At 39.4% G+C, this 18,342-nt stretch overlaps 1 protein-coding gene across 2 annotated transcripts in view; it reads right to left on the bottom strand.

Annotated features, from left to right (window-relative positions):
* The window catches only part of WDR35 (WD repeat domain 35), a 44,044-nt gene that overhangs the window by 13,185 nt on the left and 12,517 nt on the right, over positions 1 to 18,342 (bottom strand). For both annotated transcript variants that reach the window (XM_010002374.1, XM_010002373.1), the window contains 8 exons: positions 16,640 to 16,700; positions 6,665 to 6,809; positions 5,428 to 5,497; positions 4,714 to 4,767; positions 2,847 to 2,956; positions 1,780 to 1,990; positions 1,138 to 1,218; positions 870 to 1,006 (listed from right to left, as the gene is read on the bottom strand). In XM_010002374.1, coding sequence (XP_010000676.1) covers positions 870 to 1,006; positions 1,138 to 1,218; positions 1,780 to 1,990; positions 2,847 to 2,956; positions 4,714 to 4,767; positions 5,428 to 5,497; positions 6,665 to 6,809; positions 16,640 to 16,700 — 869 coding nt within the window. The remainder of the gene's footprint in view (positions 1 to 869; positions 1,007 to 1,137; positions 1,219 to 1,779; positions 1,991 to 2,846; positions 2,957 to 4,713; positions 4,768 to 5,427; positions 5,498 to 6,664; positions 6,810 to 16,639; positions 16,701 to 18,342) is intronic.

Consider the following 18,342-nt stretch of genomic DNA (forward strand, 5'->3'; position numbering starts at 1 on the left):
TTCTTTTTTTTTCAGCTGCTAAAGGGGGCACTGCCTTGGAAGGAATGGGCAGTGTTTGAGTATTACAGTTGTCCTATGTGAAATGTGCACCAGGTCTCAATGCAGTTGCATTTAGCGATTTCTACCTCTGCATACATAATAACTTCGAGGTTTGGCAGCCTCAGTCTGAAGGCCATGAAGAGTAAGCTATCCTTCAAATCCATCTGGATGTTCCTTGTCCAGTTAGGACAGCAGTCTGGGAGAGCAGGGCAGCTTGGGAAACTTCATACTGGTACTGACTGTTAATTCTACAAATAAGAGAATTTCTACCTTCAGACCAACCTAAGTCCATCAGATGCTTGAATGAGTGCTAGAATTTTTTGCAAAAATAAGGGTAGGATCCTGTGGAAGCACTAACCCCAAATCCTTTTTTTAAGGTGGCTGCTGAGTAGTCTTGAACACTGGCTCAGCATGAATGAAACATGAATTCCCAAATGCCTGGGAACAAAACCCTCACTTTCTTGCCTTCTGAGAAACCATAAAGCCACACAGCTTGAAACTCCCCAAACACACCAGTTGCAAAAGAGGTAGGGGAGCCAGGCTAGCAGGGGAGTGCAAGACTCTCTGTGAGCATTTCCTCAATGCTGGGATACTCTTGGGAGGTGCTTCAGCCCTAGGAGGAGACCTGCTCAGAATAGCAGCCCTTCTGATTGCAGGAAAGTACTGTGACCTTTTTTTTTCCTTAAATTATTCTATTTCAAGTGTATACTGATTTGAAGCTTTGTCCTTTAATATTGGATCTAAACAGGAAAAAAACACAAAGGAACATAAATTACAGGAAAGGAATACAAAAGAAGTTTCAACACAGTTGGCTTGTAAGGAGATTTTACCAAAGTCTAGGATGTGGATTGTTTTCTATGAACTGGGAAGATTCTTCAATGCCAACTTTTTCAATCAATGCTCGACTGTCTCGTAATGACCGAATCTCAAAATTGATGATGTAATCTTTGTTAGGATGTTCAGGATTCTAAAAGAATGGATAAAAAACCATATTTTTATTCCATGTCACCTTTATTTTCAGCCAACATGGATATCTACTGTTCAAATCATCAAGACAGACACCAGCTTTTCCTACAAAGTAAAATTAATTATACTTACCTTTAATATTTCATCCAGAAGAACAGATTTGATTTCTAAATCTTCAAAGTGGCAAATATATCCAGAAGTTTGTATAGGCTCCTTCAAGTTAAATAAATTACAAAGGAATTAACTTGTACTCTGTCTAGTAAGTATACATAAAGAGACTTTATTCTTCTCCAAACTAGGATTTAACTGCATTTCCAACAGGAAACAAATACTAAAATCATTAACATTATTGGTAATTCCATATACAGAGACATAATTTAAAGTATTAATATTTTCTATAACTAAATTATGAAAAAGTGATAAAGGAACACCAGTATTAGGTTAAACTGAATGGTGTTTTACAAATATCTGCAATAAATTGTGTTTATATTGTCCAAAGCATACAAAAAATATGCTCTGGAAAACATCTCATACCTTTAAGAAAAATGACAGCATTTTTCTCTTTCCAGGACTGAGAGTTAATTTTACTTATTTGTTCCTAAACAACACTCTCACATTAGAGCTGACAACATTTTGAGATTTCCAGAAGCTTGCTTATTTCTGTAAACACTCACCTAATTGAACAGTAACCACAAGAATAATACTACTCCACATAGAGCTATTAACTTACTAGTGAATTTGCAAAACGAGTAGTTTCTGTTCGTTAATATTTACCTCCGGATCCAAGTTTCTGAAAACATACATTCTTGTTTTCTCCATCACTGCAAACAAATCTGGGTTATCTTTGGCCCATTTCATATCCCAGACATCTTTGCGTTCCAGTTTCAGCTGCTCTCCCATGACTTGCTGTCCTGTACTGTCCACTGCCCGTGCATCCAAGTCAAAGACAGTCAAAATACCTGAAAGGTCTATGATAGCAACACGACTGCAGAGAAACAAAGGGAGAAAAATAAGACAGCTAAATAATACCATTCAAGGTTGTAAATCTGAAACAGTCCCTAAACCGGCACAGTCAAGCCAAATTTCCCCTCTAATCTAATAGCAGGGTAATTCCATTGATTCAGTGATTTTCATTTATCTGCACAGCAGAGACCAGAGATATGGGACTTTTTACAAGAGCTTGTAGTGAGAGGACAAGGGGAAATGGATTAAAACTGCAAGAGGGGCGATTTAGGTCAAACATTAGGAAGAAATTCTCTGCTGTGAGGCTGGTGAGACACTGTCCCAGGTTGCCCAGGGAAGCTGTGGCTGCCCCATCTCTGGATGTGTTCAAGAGCAGGTTGGATGGGGCTCGGAGCAACCTGGGCTGGTGGGAGGTGTCCCTGCCCATGCAGGGGGGTTGGAACTAGATGATCTTTAAGGTCCCATCCAACCCAAACCATTCTATGATTTGATGGTGATTCTCTGGAAAGCAGTTTTTCATCTGCTCATACAGTTCATAAAGTTCTGAAATATGCCCATTTTTCATACAGCATTTTGAAGATCCTCAGTACTTCAGACTTCAAGTTGAGTAAATTGCAGGTTCTGCCCCTGGCCAAAACTCTTCTTATGTTGAAAACATAAGAGAGCATTACTAACACATTCTCTCAGAGCAATCTCTGATGACTGACCAAATAGAAGTAATTAGTAATAAACAAATGCTTGAGCAACCATTAATAACGACTGCAATTAATACATAGTTTATATTAGTCAAATTAGTACACAGAATCATAGAACTCCTATACTTGTAGTGTTTTGTTATAAAATCACATACCTGGATTAGAAGCTTACTTAGAACTTACCTGGAGTTGCAGTTCAAAGACAGCTGATGTGCACGGCAGTTCAGTGAGTACCTCTGTACTATCCCAACGCTGGGAAGACTGTACCTCTGGATAGTGCCAGATTCTCTGCCCTAGAGAAAAGCAATGCTTGCTTATTGAAATAATTTTTCCATCAATCAGCTCTTTAGAAAGGTTTTGTTCATATGCCTTCCTAGACAAGAAGTGGTTTTTAGGTAAGTGACAGAGCTGAAGTGGAGAAGGGGAGATGTCATAACCCTCAAAGTTCCAAATTCTGCTACTTGAGCAAGATGCTTTTAGGATGCTGCAATTTACAGGTCTGCTTAGATGACGTATGTTAAAATGAAAAGCCATAGTCCATATGCAGCCCACAGAACATTTTGAGGAGCCTGAAAGTTCCCCAATGAACCTTCAGACATTAACATTACCAAATGTTAACATTACCAGACATCCACATAACCAGAAAGATGAGTGGAAAGATCCCTGTTCCATGCTGGTAAACACACCCAAACAGGGCCATGTGAGAGGACCAGCTCAGGTCTGAACTAGTCCAGCTGCATTCAGGTACTGCTCCCTGCACACTGACAAGTCTCACCAGTTACTTCAAGACTTGAGCTAGCTTTAAAAGTAAATGCTCTAAAGTATACTGGTTATTTAAAGGCTTGACTAACAGTAAACAAATCCAAGTACCACTGTGGCTTCTCTTTCTTTTGCCAAATGACACACCATGCCCTGTGTCAAGACACTACCAGGCCAGCAGTCTAAAATGAATTTGACATCCCTGGCCTGAAATGATCACTGCCACAACCTCCTCATGGTGTTCCTGTAGACCAAACAACATATCCAGCTTATTTTACCTACTGTTTAACCCTTACACTGGAAATGAGTGAAATATTAAACTTTAAGGTAGTTCAGACTTCATTCCTTTCCCCCTCTCCCACCAGAGCACCTCCTAAGATCATCTTTCATCTTGGACATTTTACATCTGTACTACCCTATAAACTGAAAAGCAGGTTTGGTCAGAAGCGTTACAAAATCTAACCACTGTAATATGCATTCTGCTTCAGCACAGTTATCCAGGCTCAGAGGCATTATCTCTCATTCCTTTCCTTTTGATCCAATTCACTGATTAATTAGTCACACTTTTTTCATTCATGTTTTTTCCTGTGACCCACTGCTTTTGTAAAATCCAGTCAAAGGATATAAACAAAAAATAAAAAACACTGGAGTAAACATTAAGATCTTCCTTGAGAAGATGGATACAATGAAGAAACATGTTCTTTTTCTGCCTTTGTTCTGCTTGCTTAGTTTATTTTGAAGCCCACCTGTATGTTCATCATATGAGATCACTCTTTTCAGATTAGAAAAAACAATGCACCAGCTGTTTGGTATAAAACCTTATACATATGTCTGATCTATAAACATATTGATATGGATATGAGATACTACATACATGTGGTATCATCTATCATCATGCATTATACCATTAATAAGTAAGCAGAAAAACTTAGTAAATCTTTCTGCATTTATATACAGCCTAGAAGAGATTTCCCAGAACTCAGATTACAGAATTAAGTCCTGACCTGGACTTTATCAAACCCTACATATCAATACTATTTCAAGCAACTAGTCTCTACTTAAATTGTAAGCACTGAGTAAATTAGCCTTCCTGAAGAAAGAGTCCAAGTTAACAGAAGAACCTGTTAATGTTATCTTTGAAAATGTCCAGAAAGAGATTTTATCTGTATAAACTCTAACTTCAGAAATGCCTACAAAATATGACTGCTTACAAACACATGGCAGAAGAATCTCCTGCCTTCAGGCACAATTAGAAGAGGCAATTAGAAGTTATTTTAATCATGTAACTTACCACAAGAAGTACCTTATCCGATGCTGTTATTGCACAAATTGGATCTCTTGTTCCCTGAAAGGATAGAATCACACAGAATCCCAGAGTTATTGAGGCTGGAAAAGACCTTTAAGATCACCAAGCCCAGCCTGTGACCAACACCCCCACATCTCCAGACCAGGGCACTAAGTGCCATATCCAGCCTTTCCTTGAACACTTCCAGGAATGGTGCCTCCACCACTTCCCTGGACAGCCCATCCCAATGTCTGATCACCCTTTTCCATGAGGAAGTGCTTCCTGATATCCAAACTAAACCTCCCCTGGAGCAGCTTCAGGCCAGGCCCTCTTGTCCTGTCACTGGTTGCCTGGAAAAAGAGCCCAACCCCACCTGGCTACACCCTCCCTTCAGGTGGTTGGAGAGAGTGAGAAGGTCCCCCCTGAGTCTCCTCTTCTCCAGGCTGAACAACCCCAGCTCCCCCAGCCCATCCCTGTCAAGACTTTCCCTCCAGTCCCTTCCCCAGCCTCACTGTCTCCTCTGGACCTGCCCCAGCACCTCCAGACCCTTCTGGCAGTGAGGGGCCCAGAGCTGCCCCAGGACTGGAGCTGAGGCCTCCCCAGTGCTGGGCACAGGGGAGAATCACATCCCTACTCCTGCTGGCTCCTACAGCCATGCTAACTACTTCTCTTTCAAGCTACCAGTGACACCACAATAAACTAGCTGAAAACACCACTCACTTCAAGAGCTTTGCTGTAATCCAAGTGTCCATCTGCAGATCCTGAAGGGTTATCATCAATATGATAAATCCTACAGAAAAGCAAAGTTAGAAGAACATTTTTTTATAGCATATAGGTATCTTCAGTCCTTGGAGAAGAAACCATTGCAATTAGAAAAGAGAACAAAGGCTATGCTTGATCTTATGTTCCAACAGTATCCCCTTGGATAACCCTGCTTTGGGCTGATGTAAAGGTATGGTACTTGCTTTCACTATCACACCCCTGACAGTCTATTCCCATATCATCTTTCATTCTGCAACAAGAAGTTCCTGCAAACCATCAACCACCTCAATTGTCTCTTTTCAAACAGGCACTTCCACATTGCCTCAGGCTCTCTCCATACTTACAAAGAGCTTCAATTTCATGTCCTCAAAACTTAAGTATCCTGTGTTCAATACTTCATCATAACTTTTCTTTTGCCTTACCAAGCAGGAAATATTTTAGAATGCTAAACTCACAGTTCATGCTGAATTACAACTATCTGCTTTTCCTGTATTTTTATCAGATTTACAGTCTTGTCCAAAGACTGCAGGTACTAGAACAACCTAAGTTATTACAGAATGTGCAAATAATTACTCATTATTAGGGATATATGGTGAAAGGAGATGGTAGCTTTATAGGAAGATGATAAAGCATCTCTATGGAGGAAAGCATAACACAAAAGAAAATCATAGCAAAGTTGCAAGCTTGTGAAGGTTACAGATAATGCCACTAATGAGCACCTGGGAAGGAAACAGTTTGGAGGCAAAATGATGTTGATTTTGACTTGTTTAGTCTGAGGAGATAAAAGTCCATACAGGATTAGATGTCAAAAACAATCATACAAGAAGCAGTTAAAGTTATCAGAGGGAACAGAGTTGCCTAAAACCTAAGCGTATGACAGAGAAAAAGGGGAGGGGAAAAAAGACACAGAGCTCTGTAAGGGAAGCACTCAGTGATCTGATGGAGACACTGAACAGGGTACCGATTCAAAAACATCTCAGAGGTTTGGATAACAAACACATTTCTAAAGAGTATTCTTTAGTATTTAATCTTACAGGCCTGGAAAGTGAGTAGAAAATTGAGAAGACAGAAGGTCATATTTTAGGCACTGGGGATACTGACAGGGTTTGATAGTCCCTTTTCATGTGGACACGTATCACCTTTGAGAATGATACCAATGGAAAGGGAAAAAAAATAGCAAAGTCTGAAGACAAACCTTTCCCTGCCTTCCTTTCTGGTCCGTGCTACCTGATTAATCTCCATTGCTGTGAGCTTCTTGGCCACACGATACTGCCAGATGTAAAAGGCTTCTTTGGAAGCTGCTATCACGTGTGTTTTGGTCATGGTGACAAACAACGGCCCTGTCGTGGAACCCAAACGGTGGCAAAATCAGTGAGGGAAGAATGGTAACAGGTAAACTTTTTCCCAGATGGATGAAACAATGACTCCAGAGGTTAAAAGAAAAGAAAAAAAACAAACCCAAAACAACAAAACAAAAACTACATCACACACAACCCAGCAGCAGTTTTCATTAACCACTAAGAAATTTCAGTCAGGCCTTGTTCAGGAGAACAGATAAACTCTTTCTAAGTTCTGGTTCTAAAATGAACACTTTTCTCCCTTTTCTCCCCTTCAGCAAAATTTCTGTGCACTGATGCAGAAGACAAATACATTGAGATAAACTTTCAGGTTCATGATGAGTTCAGGAATATCTCAAATCTCTAACAAGGTCAGTAATACCTGCTTATCTGACATCTTTGTCATTATTCAAAGATAAAGAAAACAAAGATGACTCAAAAGTTTACCATACAGAAGAGATTCCTTGATGAGCACCACTTAAAAGAGTAAACAAACTTTAGACAAGACCTGGAAATACTGTTTGTATCTTAATTAATAGCTGGGCCAAATCATTCTTTATCTGCATTGCAGGGCAGCAAATTAAAGGCAAACTTTATTGCATCCAAAGACCACCAGATAGGAAGGCAGGGCATTTTATTCAGTTTAGCCCTAAGCCTACATAGAATATGTGGATAACCTGAGTACCTCATTCCTCCTGTCAATGTTCAGTGGACAAAGGAAAAAATGTATCTGCACTTAAACTGCTACACTATTCTTTATCATACACTGTCTTTACTGTATTGTGCATCTTTTTTTTTCCCTTTTTGCAATCCTTTTTTTTTCATTTTTCTGAAAACCAGTCCACGTAAATAAAAAGGCATAAAAAATGTAGAAACCTATGAAATACATCCCTCAGTGTCTTCAAATTCTAGAAGTAAACCAGTATGACACCAGACAAAACAGGCAAAGTAGAATAATTCTGTAGCTCAGACTGTTACTGAAATAATGAGTCATACAGGTAAGATGCTGTGAGAACAAAAATCTGATTATTTTATCATGAATCTCAATTTTTTTCTGTCTTTTAGCACAGAACAGAACTCTGGAGGGAGCTCTAAGCCTGCCATACAGAACAGCAGGGCTACAAGAGACAGCTGGGGAAAGATGAGCTGAACAGATTCTCTTTCTTTGAAACCAAGAGGATTATATCAGCTACCTAACAGCTGCAGAATACTTTTTCATATAAATGTAAATACTGGGTAGGAAGGCTCAGTGATAATGCTTAACATGTGAGCAGTACAGTTGTTTACATTATATGCAGCTCAGTGCATTTCACACCCTTATAACACATTCATTCCAGTAATTATTCACAGACAACTGAGGGATCCAGTCTCCTCTGCTTCATTAACAGAATTAATAAATTCTATGTATTTGCTCTGTTATTCTACTACCTTGCAGCTCTACATGGCATAAGAAGTAATGCTTTTATCCTTGAAAAATCAGATATGAGAATCTGCTGACCTGTGAGGGAATAGGGTTTCCTCTTGCTAAAATGACATTTTAGTACTAAACTTTAAACACTTTACTCCAAGACAATGCTAAACAAATCCACACCTTAAAGCCATGGGCATTTCTCAGCCTGACCAGGTGACTCCCCATCTGACCCCACCTTCCATGGAGCCTAAACTTACTCATGGGTGCACTCATCAAAGGACTCCAATCTGAGAAAAAAGATGCTCACATTAGCTCTGCTGTGATCCAGAAACAAGATGGCAACACATCTATGCTTCATCCAGAGGCATACAACCAATTAGGCATTTTTTGACCATGTCTAAGACTTAAACTAGTCATTGCTGTCAAAAACCCACACACACCAAGCCCAACACATTTCCCTGCCACTTCTTGTTTATCAGCTCTAGCAGTAGCTTGGCCACAGAATAAGTTGAATCAGTTCACTCATCTAACTGACCTTAATAAATAAATAAATAAATAAAGTTAGATTAAAGAGAAAAATCACAAATGTTGGAGAGGGCAGGAAGAAGCAGCCAGCATGGAGTATTCCAATTTTTGCAACACTAGGCTAAACTATGATGGTATTTTAAGCCAAATGCAAAATTGCAGGGAAAGGGATACACAGCACAAAGTCACAATCCTCAAGATCAGATGGATTCAATAACTCATCTGGAAGAGCAGTATCTGTATGTGGGGACTGATGCTTTCACAAAATTGCCTGTATAGCTTAACAAGGTAGAACACATGAGATTTCTTCCAGAATTGCTTCAGCATTTTATACTGGACAGTCATTAAACAAGAAAACACACACTAATCAAATACAAACTGAAAAATCAGTGGAAAAAGAAACTAAAATCCAAGCCTAGGCTGGACATTAGGAAATATTTCTTTATTGAGAGGGTAATCAGACACTGGAACAGGCTTCCTGGAGAGGTGGCTGATGCCCCAAGGCTGCCAGTGTTTATGAGGCATTTGGACAATGCCCTTAATAACATGGTTTAACTTTTGGTCAGCCTTGAAGTTATCAGGCTATTGGACTAGATGATGGTTGTAGGTCCCTTCCAACCAAACTATTCCATTCTATTCTACTCCCCCTTCTCACCTCATCATGGGGCTACACTCTGCTCCTAAAATGCTTTCATTCTTGGCTGCATAAAAGTATAGCTGCAACACCAGGCAAGGATGCCCCAGCCACTCCAAGTTTGGGCTGTTGATGGGGCAGAGCAGGAAGGGATTTATCCTTTCTTTTGCTAGGAAAGTGCTGAGGAAGATCTAGAATCCCTATCTTATACAGTGGACTTCATTTTAGCAACAAGTGCTGCCCACTGGGCATCAGTGCCCTTCAGAGAATTCATGCTCTGACTATGAAGCAGAAAAGCACCGTAAGCCAGAAGGAGACAGGAGATTTGGACCCTCCTCTGCTCAGCATTCCCACTGCACAGCAACTTCCCATGCTAAACGTGGACTTCTTAGAGTGCCTAGCTCTTCCCACTGATTTTGCAGCTATCTAGCTGCAGTATTAACACCTCAATTCTTAATTTTCAGACCTTGAAAATAGGTATGGAAGAAATTTAAACAGGTGACTTACGTTTCAGTGATCAAATACTGAAAAGGATTAAACACTCCATCCCATCAAAACATGCCAACATGTGGTACATCTGCCCTTAAAGTCTTCACTGACCCTTCTTTTCTCACCTCATTTCTCTTCAGTGTTCCTTCATAAAACCTCCTCCCTGAAGGAGAGAAACTTTACTTCTTAGAATTCCAGAAATCTGGAATAACCTTCTGCCATGTCTGTATTCCATCCACACTCACTCTATCTCACTTCAACACAGCTAGAAAACACCTGCTCTCATGTCTAATCTTCTTTAAAAAATAGTAGATGGAGAAAAAAAAACCAATGCATGATTTTATTTCTTCACAGCATGAAAAAGCTGAGACATTTTCTAGTATACGAAATAGGAGACAGAAGCACCAGAGAAGTAATCCCACCTAAATCTGATGGAAAGGAAGCAATGTGACAGACAGACACACAACCAAACTGTTGCTTTCATACAAGTGTGTGACAAGCTCCTCCTGAGAAACTGGGATGAACTTAGTCTGATCAATAACATCTACTTAATTTTAGAGCTTGATTCAAATGTCTCTAGAAGTGTTTGCTCAAATGCAGGAGAAAAAATCAGACAGCAGCAGGGACAACTGAACAGCACATGGGACAACTCATAAATGACCACAGTTGACAGAATACAAAGAAATACTAAAAAAATCAGCTATAGTTTACTTCAAAATGTCCAATTTTAAGCAATTCAAGTACTGTTTCACATGTAGTTCACTCATCTTTGTTAAGGTGTCCAGAAGGGAGGTGAGACACCTGGGCATGACTCCAGCACTCTGCTTTTAATCCAGCTGGAGGCTGATCAGGCTGTTGGATGCACTTCACTGGGCGTGAAGACACATGTGTGAAAGATAACTCAACACTTCACTGTGTCACTGCTCCTAAGGACATGGAAGAAGATGATATAATCCAGCCTGAGTGACATTTCCTTAGCAGATACCATCTGTTGTGTTTCCATTAAAAATATATATTACATAACAAGACATTTAACCTTCTGTAGTTCAGAGTTATTCATGAAAAGACTTGGACAGAAAGCCTTTGGAGCCTGTCAAACAACAACAGACTAAACTGTGTACAATACTTTTTGTACCCTACTAGGCTGGAACACAATACTGCTAGACAATGGGGAGAAGACTAATTTATGGGCTGGCAAACACTAGCTATTTTGAAGGACCCTAAAAACAAGGCACAGGAAAAACAGGAAGAAAAATGCTCTTGGATAAAATAAAGAGCAACATGAGGAAGAGCTTTAAGGTGTAACTATCCATCAATATCTAAAGAAAGTTGAAGTGATTGCCTTTCACCAGATAATGACTGATTAATCCTTTTCTGCCATCGTTAGCAGAGACAAGCATTAGAAAGCTAATGACATAAATAAACATTTAACAGAAGAAAGGAATAAGCACTTTTTTTTTAGCCCTTTTTGAACTATTGGCTTAGAGCACAACAACATAAGATCAACGTCTCCTGGGAGTGAATCAAATGTTGCACATTGTCACAATTACTTTGTCATTTGGAGATGAATAGCACTTTGTTGAAGCAACTTCATAAAATGTTATGCATTGACAATTGGTACAAATTGTGCCTTGCACATATTCTCAGATGCATTATCCAGATGCTTCATCAGCTACTCAGCATCCCCGAGCATCTTTTCTCTCCTCTATCAATTTCCTGCCAGGTGAAAGCCCAACAAACCTGCAGGGCACCAAAGTCTCAAGGAGGAGTAAGATCTTTATTCTCAGTAGAGAGAGAGATGATTGCCATTCCAACAAGGGGAATGTCTTGTAAAGAACAAAGATACTGCCAGTTCAATAGAGTCAATAGGATCCTGGGATGCATTAAGAACAATGTGTCCAGCAGGTCAAGGGAGGTTCTTCTCCCCTCTACTTTGCCCTAGTAAGGCCCCACCTGGAGTACTGTGTCCAGTTCTGAGCTCCCCAGTTCAAGAAGGACAGGGATTTACTGGAAAGAGTCCAAGAGAGGCAACAAGGAAGATTAAAGGACTGGAACATCTGTCAAACAAGGAAAGGCTGAGACACCTGGGGCTGTTTAGTCTGGAGAAAAGAAGACTGAGAGGGCATCTTGTTAATATCTATAAATATCTGCAGGGTGGGTGTCAAGAATGGGCCAGTCTCTTTTCAGTGATGCTTCTGATAGGCTGAGGGGAAATGGCACCGAGTGACAACACAGGAAGTTCCACCTCAACATGAGGAAAAACTTTACTGTGAGGGTGATGGAGCCCTGGGCCAGGCTGCCCAGAGAGGTTGTGGAGTCTCCTTCTCTGGAGACTTTCCAGACCCTTCTGGACACATTCCTGTGTGATGTGCTCTAGGTGATCCTGCTCTGACAGGGGGGTTGAACTTGATGATCTTCAGAGGTCCCTTCCAACCCTGGGATTCTATGATTCCATTTGCAGTAATTACAACCAGTCAAAAAACACAGTTCAGACTCTATGGCAGTCAAGAGTAGTTAGCACAGATAACAAGTGCTCTGCTGAAGAACATCCAACTGTATGAGAAGGTATTTTTCATAAGATTTTATGAAAATCAAATAAAGTAACAACCTTGGTGTTTTTAAAGCATTTTGACACTTAGAAGTCTGAAGCAAGAACAAAAGAAAAATCTGAGTTCAAAACAAAAACTACCTAAGCAACTTATTTTCTGCACAGAAATCAATGAAACAATTTATCACTTTACTTAAAAGACAATAGACTGAAAAACTGTTTTGGTAGAAACAAAGAGAAACAAAAAAGAATTTCACAGACAGATAATATATTTTTCATAAGACAGTAAGACCCCCCCAATTACCTTCAGTAAGAGGTAATTTAACTTTTGTACTGCTCATATCTTAAACTATGAATGATTCCTCTCACCTGATAATGGATTTAAAGCTGATTGTTTTCATTTATAAACAGGACAAAAGGCCAGTGATCTTGCTAGAATGCTGCACCAACTGGAAATTTAAAAGAACTTAGAGAAAGGTCCTCTTTAAGGTTTTACAAGGTCTTCTCTCAGCAAGGACAGCCAGCTGCTTAAGATCAGCACCATGTCAAACTGGAACAATTCTACTTTCTACTGCCAAGAAGCTCCAGCTGTGCTCAACAGCATGATGTGCTGTATATAAGACCTTGACTATGTACAAGTCTACAGCTCACACAAACTGACCTTATGTTATAAATATTTCAACTTGCTCTATAAAGTTGTATCTTCAAAAGTTACCCAAAAGGAAAGCAACTATGATAAAACCAGCACGATGTGTTCCAAAAATGTTGCATTCATAGGGGTTTGCTTTTCCACTTTCATCCTCAATCCTTTCTGCAAGTTTGGTGGGCTAACTTTAAAGGGAGTCTTACAGATGTGTACATTAAAAAAAAGCTTGAGTCTTTGTGTTTACTAAACAGCAATGAAAGACTTGCTTGTTGTGTTTGAACTACTGAGACTACAGAAATTTTTCAAGACTCAAAAATGCAAATATTTGTAACCTCAAATATTTGCCTGCCTGTGAGGTTTGAGGCTATAATGCCCAGCAGTTTCACCAATGAACCCACACTGGGAATGATGATTGTAAATCTATGCACTAAACTGATCCTCTGACCCTGGAGGGAACAGAAGTAGACTGCAGAAAGCTTAGCTAAGCTAAAGGAAGAGAAGCTTTTTCTACATTCTTTAATCTCTTCAGCACAATTCAAATACAGTTGGAACAGCAGCCTTTGTCAATTAAATAGCATCTCTCTTTAACTGTTTGCAGTCACTAGAGAAGATTCTTTCCCTGTGTACAAATAGCTGTAGGAGGTGGGCAGTAATGCAGGGATGATAAAGCAACTGATACCTTTGTTTATGATATAATTAAATGAAACTGTCACAGATGGATTTAGAAAGCTCACATAAGCAGAACACTGGAAAATGCAAAGAAAAGAGTTTAAATGCAGAGTTAGAGGTGCAAAGCTAATTTTGACCATTTGAGTGGGATTTGTCTCACCTAATTTTAGACGTTTCTGACTGAGATGAGCTGGTTGCCCTGGGCTTCTTTGTAGCCAGTGGAGAGCAAAAAGATCCCTTTCAGCAATGACTCACTGAACTTACTTTAGATCTCCACCGTAGCAATGAGATTAATTATTCCCTATAAATCCCCGAATCCGTCCTCTCAGCGCCCCAGTCCCACCTGGCAAGTCCACGAGACTAGTAGGCAGATACAGCAGAGACATCTGATCAGGAGGAGAGCAGGACAGGGGGTCACACAGAAGACATCCCACCCACACCACTACCACCCACCACATCTTAAGTGCTCAGGTTTTGCTTTTTTTATTATTTTTATCCCTCTGGCCACTGCAAAATTCTTGGTATTGAATTATCTGGGTACTTTATTCCTTAAGATTCTGATGTGCCACCCCAATTGTGAAAGGTGGTGACAGGGCATCCAACTGACATGAACAGAAAGTACCAGACTAAAACATAGCACAACATTTCACACATATTCCCTAGGACAAAGAAGTTAAACTCATTCAGCACAGCAGGATATTCTTCATTTTAATTATGATCTACTATGTATGGCATGAATTTCATAGGATCATAGAATGGTTTGGGTTGGAAGGGACCTTAAAGATCATCTAGTTCCAACCCCCCTGCATGGGCAGGGACACCTCCCACCAGCCCAGGTTGCTCCAAGCCCCATCCAACCTGCCCTTCAACACTTCCAGGGATGGGGCAGCCACAGCTTCTCTGGGCAACCTGGGCCAGGCTCTCACTACCCTCACACTGAAGAATTTCCTCCTAATGTCTGATTATCACAGAAAAACTGAACAATGTTAGGAAATGACACTTACTAACTTAGTTAATTTATAATAAAACTGTTTAGTAGCACTGGTTGAGGAAAAGAATAATCTTTATGATCTCTCAGTTCTTTGGTTGATTTTTTTCCTACCTATGTTCTTCTGTGAATTGTTGTTACCTCCTTGTCTTACAGTTCTCCACCTTACTTTCCTCATAATTTCTACCTTACCAAAACTTCCCATCTATTTCATCAGACAGATGGCTGTTTGTTTATCATTTAATATTAACACCAAGTATTAATACTGTGTCTTGGAACTAACTTCTCTAACGAGATTACTTTAGATTGAAGTTAGTTTTTGCAGAGAGGATGAAACCAAACCATGAACCCATGGCTCTAGGAGGCAATTTACAACAACAAAAAAAGCTTGTGAGGTTTATTGTCATAGTAGCTCTTTTTGGCAAAGAAAAAGATTTGGTTTGGTTTGATTCAAAATTAAACCTAATTTCTACAGAAGAGCATCTAAGTTCCAAAGCTATAGAGATGCATTAAGTAGACACCTTTCAATTAGTAATGGGGAGGAATTCTTTCATGTTTATAATTAACAATCTGGTTTTATCCATAACCTGTTCCAATATGGCTATTCTCCTCTGCTGTATCAACCATGCCCAGATTATGTTTTTCCTCTAAGTATTTTAGGGTGCTCAGAAACTACTACAGCACTGAGCACAGCAGTGTTGTAGTGTATCCCACCTTTCTAATGCAGGAGGATCACATTAGATGTCTACTGCCACACATGACTTACCATCCTTCCAGCTAGGAGGTTCTAAAAATAAGGATGGAGCTTTCATTTCAATAGCTATACAAATAATTTAGACTTTCAACAAAACTGAAAAGTTACTCAAAGAATCAAGCTTCAAAAAGACATCTGTTAATGGGGTTCTTGGTGCCTGTTCAGGATCCAAATTACATCTATTTGGGTAATGAACAAAAAATAAAGCAAAACCCAGAACAAACAGAAGGGAACTAATTAATCAAAAAGCTGATTTACTGGTCAGTTTTTCTGCACTTCCCTCATCTGTTTGAGTGGAAAAATCAATTTTTCTGCTCTAGTAGAAATCCCAGAAGACAGTGGTTTGCAATTACTTGGCCATGTTCTGCACCACACCTGCAGTAAACAAGCAGTAGAGAGAGCCTGGAATTCAAGTCTGTTTAAGATTTGGGGGTATTTTTGCACTTCTCTTAGAATCCACTGGCTATTTTCTTCATTTGTTGTTTAATTTATAATCTGAAACTATTTAGATAAAACAACTGTGAAGAAGATTGCAAGGAAGAGATAATATCAACACTGAAATGTGATAAATTGATCTTTTAAGATATCTGGGAAGCAGCAATGTGTTATTTTTAAATGAAACCCTACATCAAACTATTTCAAGTGCAGGTATTTCAAGAAGCAGGACCCTCTTCAAAAAAAAGAGTATTTTCTTAAAAAAGAGTTGAGTTCCCAGCACTGTGAAGGAAAATATCAATATCACCAAGAACATCCATTTAAAAAAAAAAAAAAAAAGAAAAGTAATTTTTATTAAAGAAATATATATATATGCTGTAAATATTTTGTATTAACTGGAATAATCAGTTTAAGTTTCAATTTTTACAAGGAATAGGGCTGGTTTTATAAGCCAGTGGTTTTGTTAATGGAGTAATTAATAGCTCATTTCCAACAGAAATTATAGTTTACACCATGGGAAACCCTGGTTACATGTTTATGACATTTAAGGAGATTCCAAGTAAAAGTGAGAAGCCAATATAAGATCAGTTACAACCATGCACAGAACAGGAGGTCACAACATTTGGATGCAAGGGGTGTTACCACACTGTGACTGTTTCACTGAACAATAGACTTGCAGAAGAAACTCATTACAAAGAAAACACAACAGAATAAGACTATTGCAAGTTGCTTACCAATGTCAATATATTTTGGGTCCAAGGGAGTGCCAATGGAATTGCAGAGAACCAGCACATACTGCATGGAAATAAAAGTAAATGTCATTACTACCACATTTTTTAAAATTAGGAAAATACACAAGGTTTGCTGTGAAGGTGCACCACATGATCCACATTTCACACCATCTAGTGATGGTCAGCAACAGAAAACAGAGGGACCATGAATACAGTGAATATAAAGGAGCATAAGCATGAGAGCAATGAGGTATTTGCCCATTAGCACCATAAACAAAGCCAAGCACAAACATGACTGGCTGCTGCTTTACATGAAGGAGCAAATCTACAAGACAAAATGCAACAGGCAGGATGTCCTACCAGCAGGGTAGACAAGCAAGACAGTGTCTCACCCTCTGCTCTGTGGGGCACCCAGTGTACAGGGATTATTTACTAGCATCATTCTGTGATTCTATAACACACCAGCGATTTCTCAGTGACTCAAGTCTGACCTCACTGTTCGTGCAAAGGATGATCTAATGAACCACACCAGACCCCCTCAGCAGCTCCCAGAAGGTAGTAGCTCCCTTGTTCTAGCCTTTGCAGCCTCCATCTTGAACATCCAAGAGGGGTACCATGTGGGGAGAACTGTAACTAAGGCAATCCCTCCACCCTGCAGTATCACAAATACTACAAAACTGATGAGCTCAGTTAGTTTTGCCCTTCTTGTGATCCTGCTGGGGAAGGCTTTGATAGCACAAATACCTCAGACTGGTCTGTTGATCTCAGGAAGATGCATTTAAAATTGGCCTAGACACCAATGCTTCATTGTTGTTGCTGATGTTTGCTTGATTTTTTTCAGATCTAAATTGAGGATTAAATAGCTGTGTGATGATTGCACAGGGAAATAAGGATGACTGGAACACCATGTGTGGAAATCAAGTAGCAACTTTACAGTAAAGTCTTTAGATTGAGAAAATAACAAAAAAATACAGGGTTGCCAAAACTTGAATCACCTAAGAGCTGGTATATCCTGACTCTCCAGGAAATGGAAGATAATGATTTTTTATAGCTCTTTCACCTCCTGAACAATTCATGTAATTGTGGTAGCAGGCAACAGCAACTGTCCCTTTAACCTGACTGGTGGCTTATTAATTGCAGGAGAATGGCAGAATTTAGGTTTTCAGCTACTGTATGAACACCATCTTTCTTTCAATCAAAAATCTAAGCAAGGATTTCTTTTAATTAAATAATTTTTCTGCTTCTGCCAAAAATAAACACCTCTCAAAAATAGTATTTTTTACTTTGTTCATGAGTTAAACTCTCCACCAGCATTCTCAAGTATCTCTTCCAAAAAAACATGTTAAGCCTTGATGTCTCTGTAGAAAACCACACCTGGGTTTTTAAACTACTTGTTGTTTGTTTCCATAATGTTTATACTAATTTTTCTCTGGTAAATTGTCCCAACACTCACTCTCTAATAATTTCCTCTTTTATGCCCTTTGTACTTATTTCTGACACTCTAAATCAGTAGATCAGAGACTGCCAAGGGGTAATGGAGCAACAGTGTCCAAGAGAGAGGTTGTATGAGCTACATAGGGCAAAGGAGTTTGCATGGTCTTATCTGATCCAAGCAGAAAGCTCAAGCCTTGCTATGAGTATCAAGCTTACATCTTCTGTAATTTACTGACATTAACATCTGCTTGCAACACCTTTAAACAGTTCCT

This window comes from Chaetura pelagica, unplaced genomic scaffold (genome assembly GCF_000747805.2).
Source record: "Chaetura pelagica isolate M959 unplaced genomic scaffold, ChaPel_1.0 scaffold46, whole genome shotgun sequence".
NCBI lineage: Eukaryota > Metazoa > Chordata > Aves > Apodiformes > Apodidae > Chaetura > Chaetura pelagica.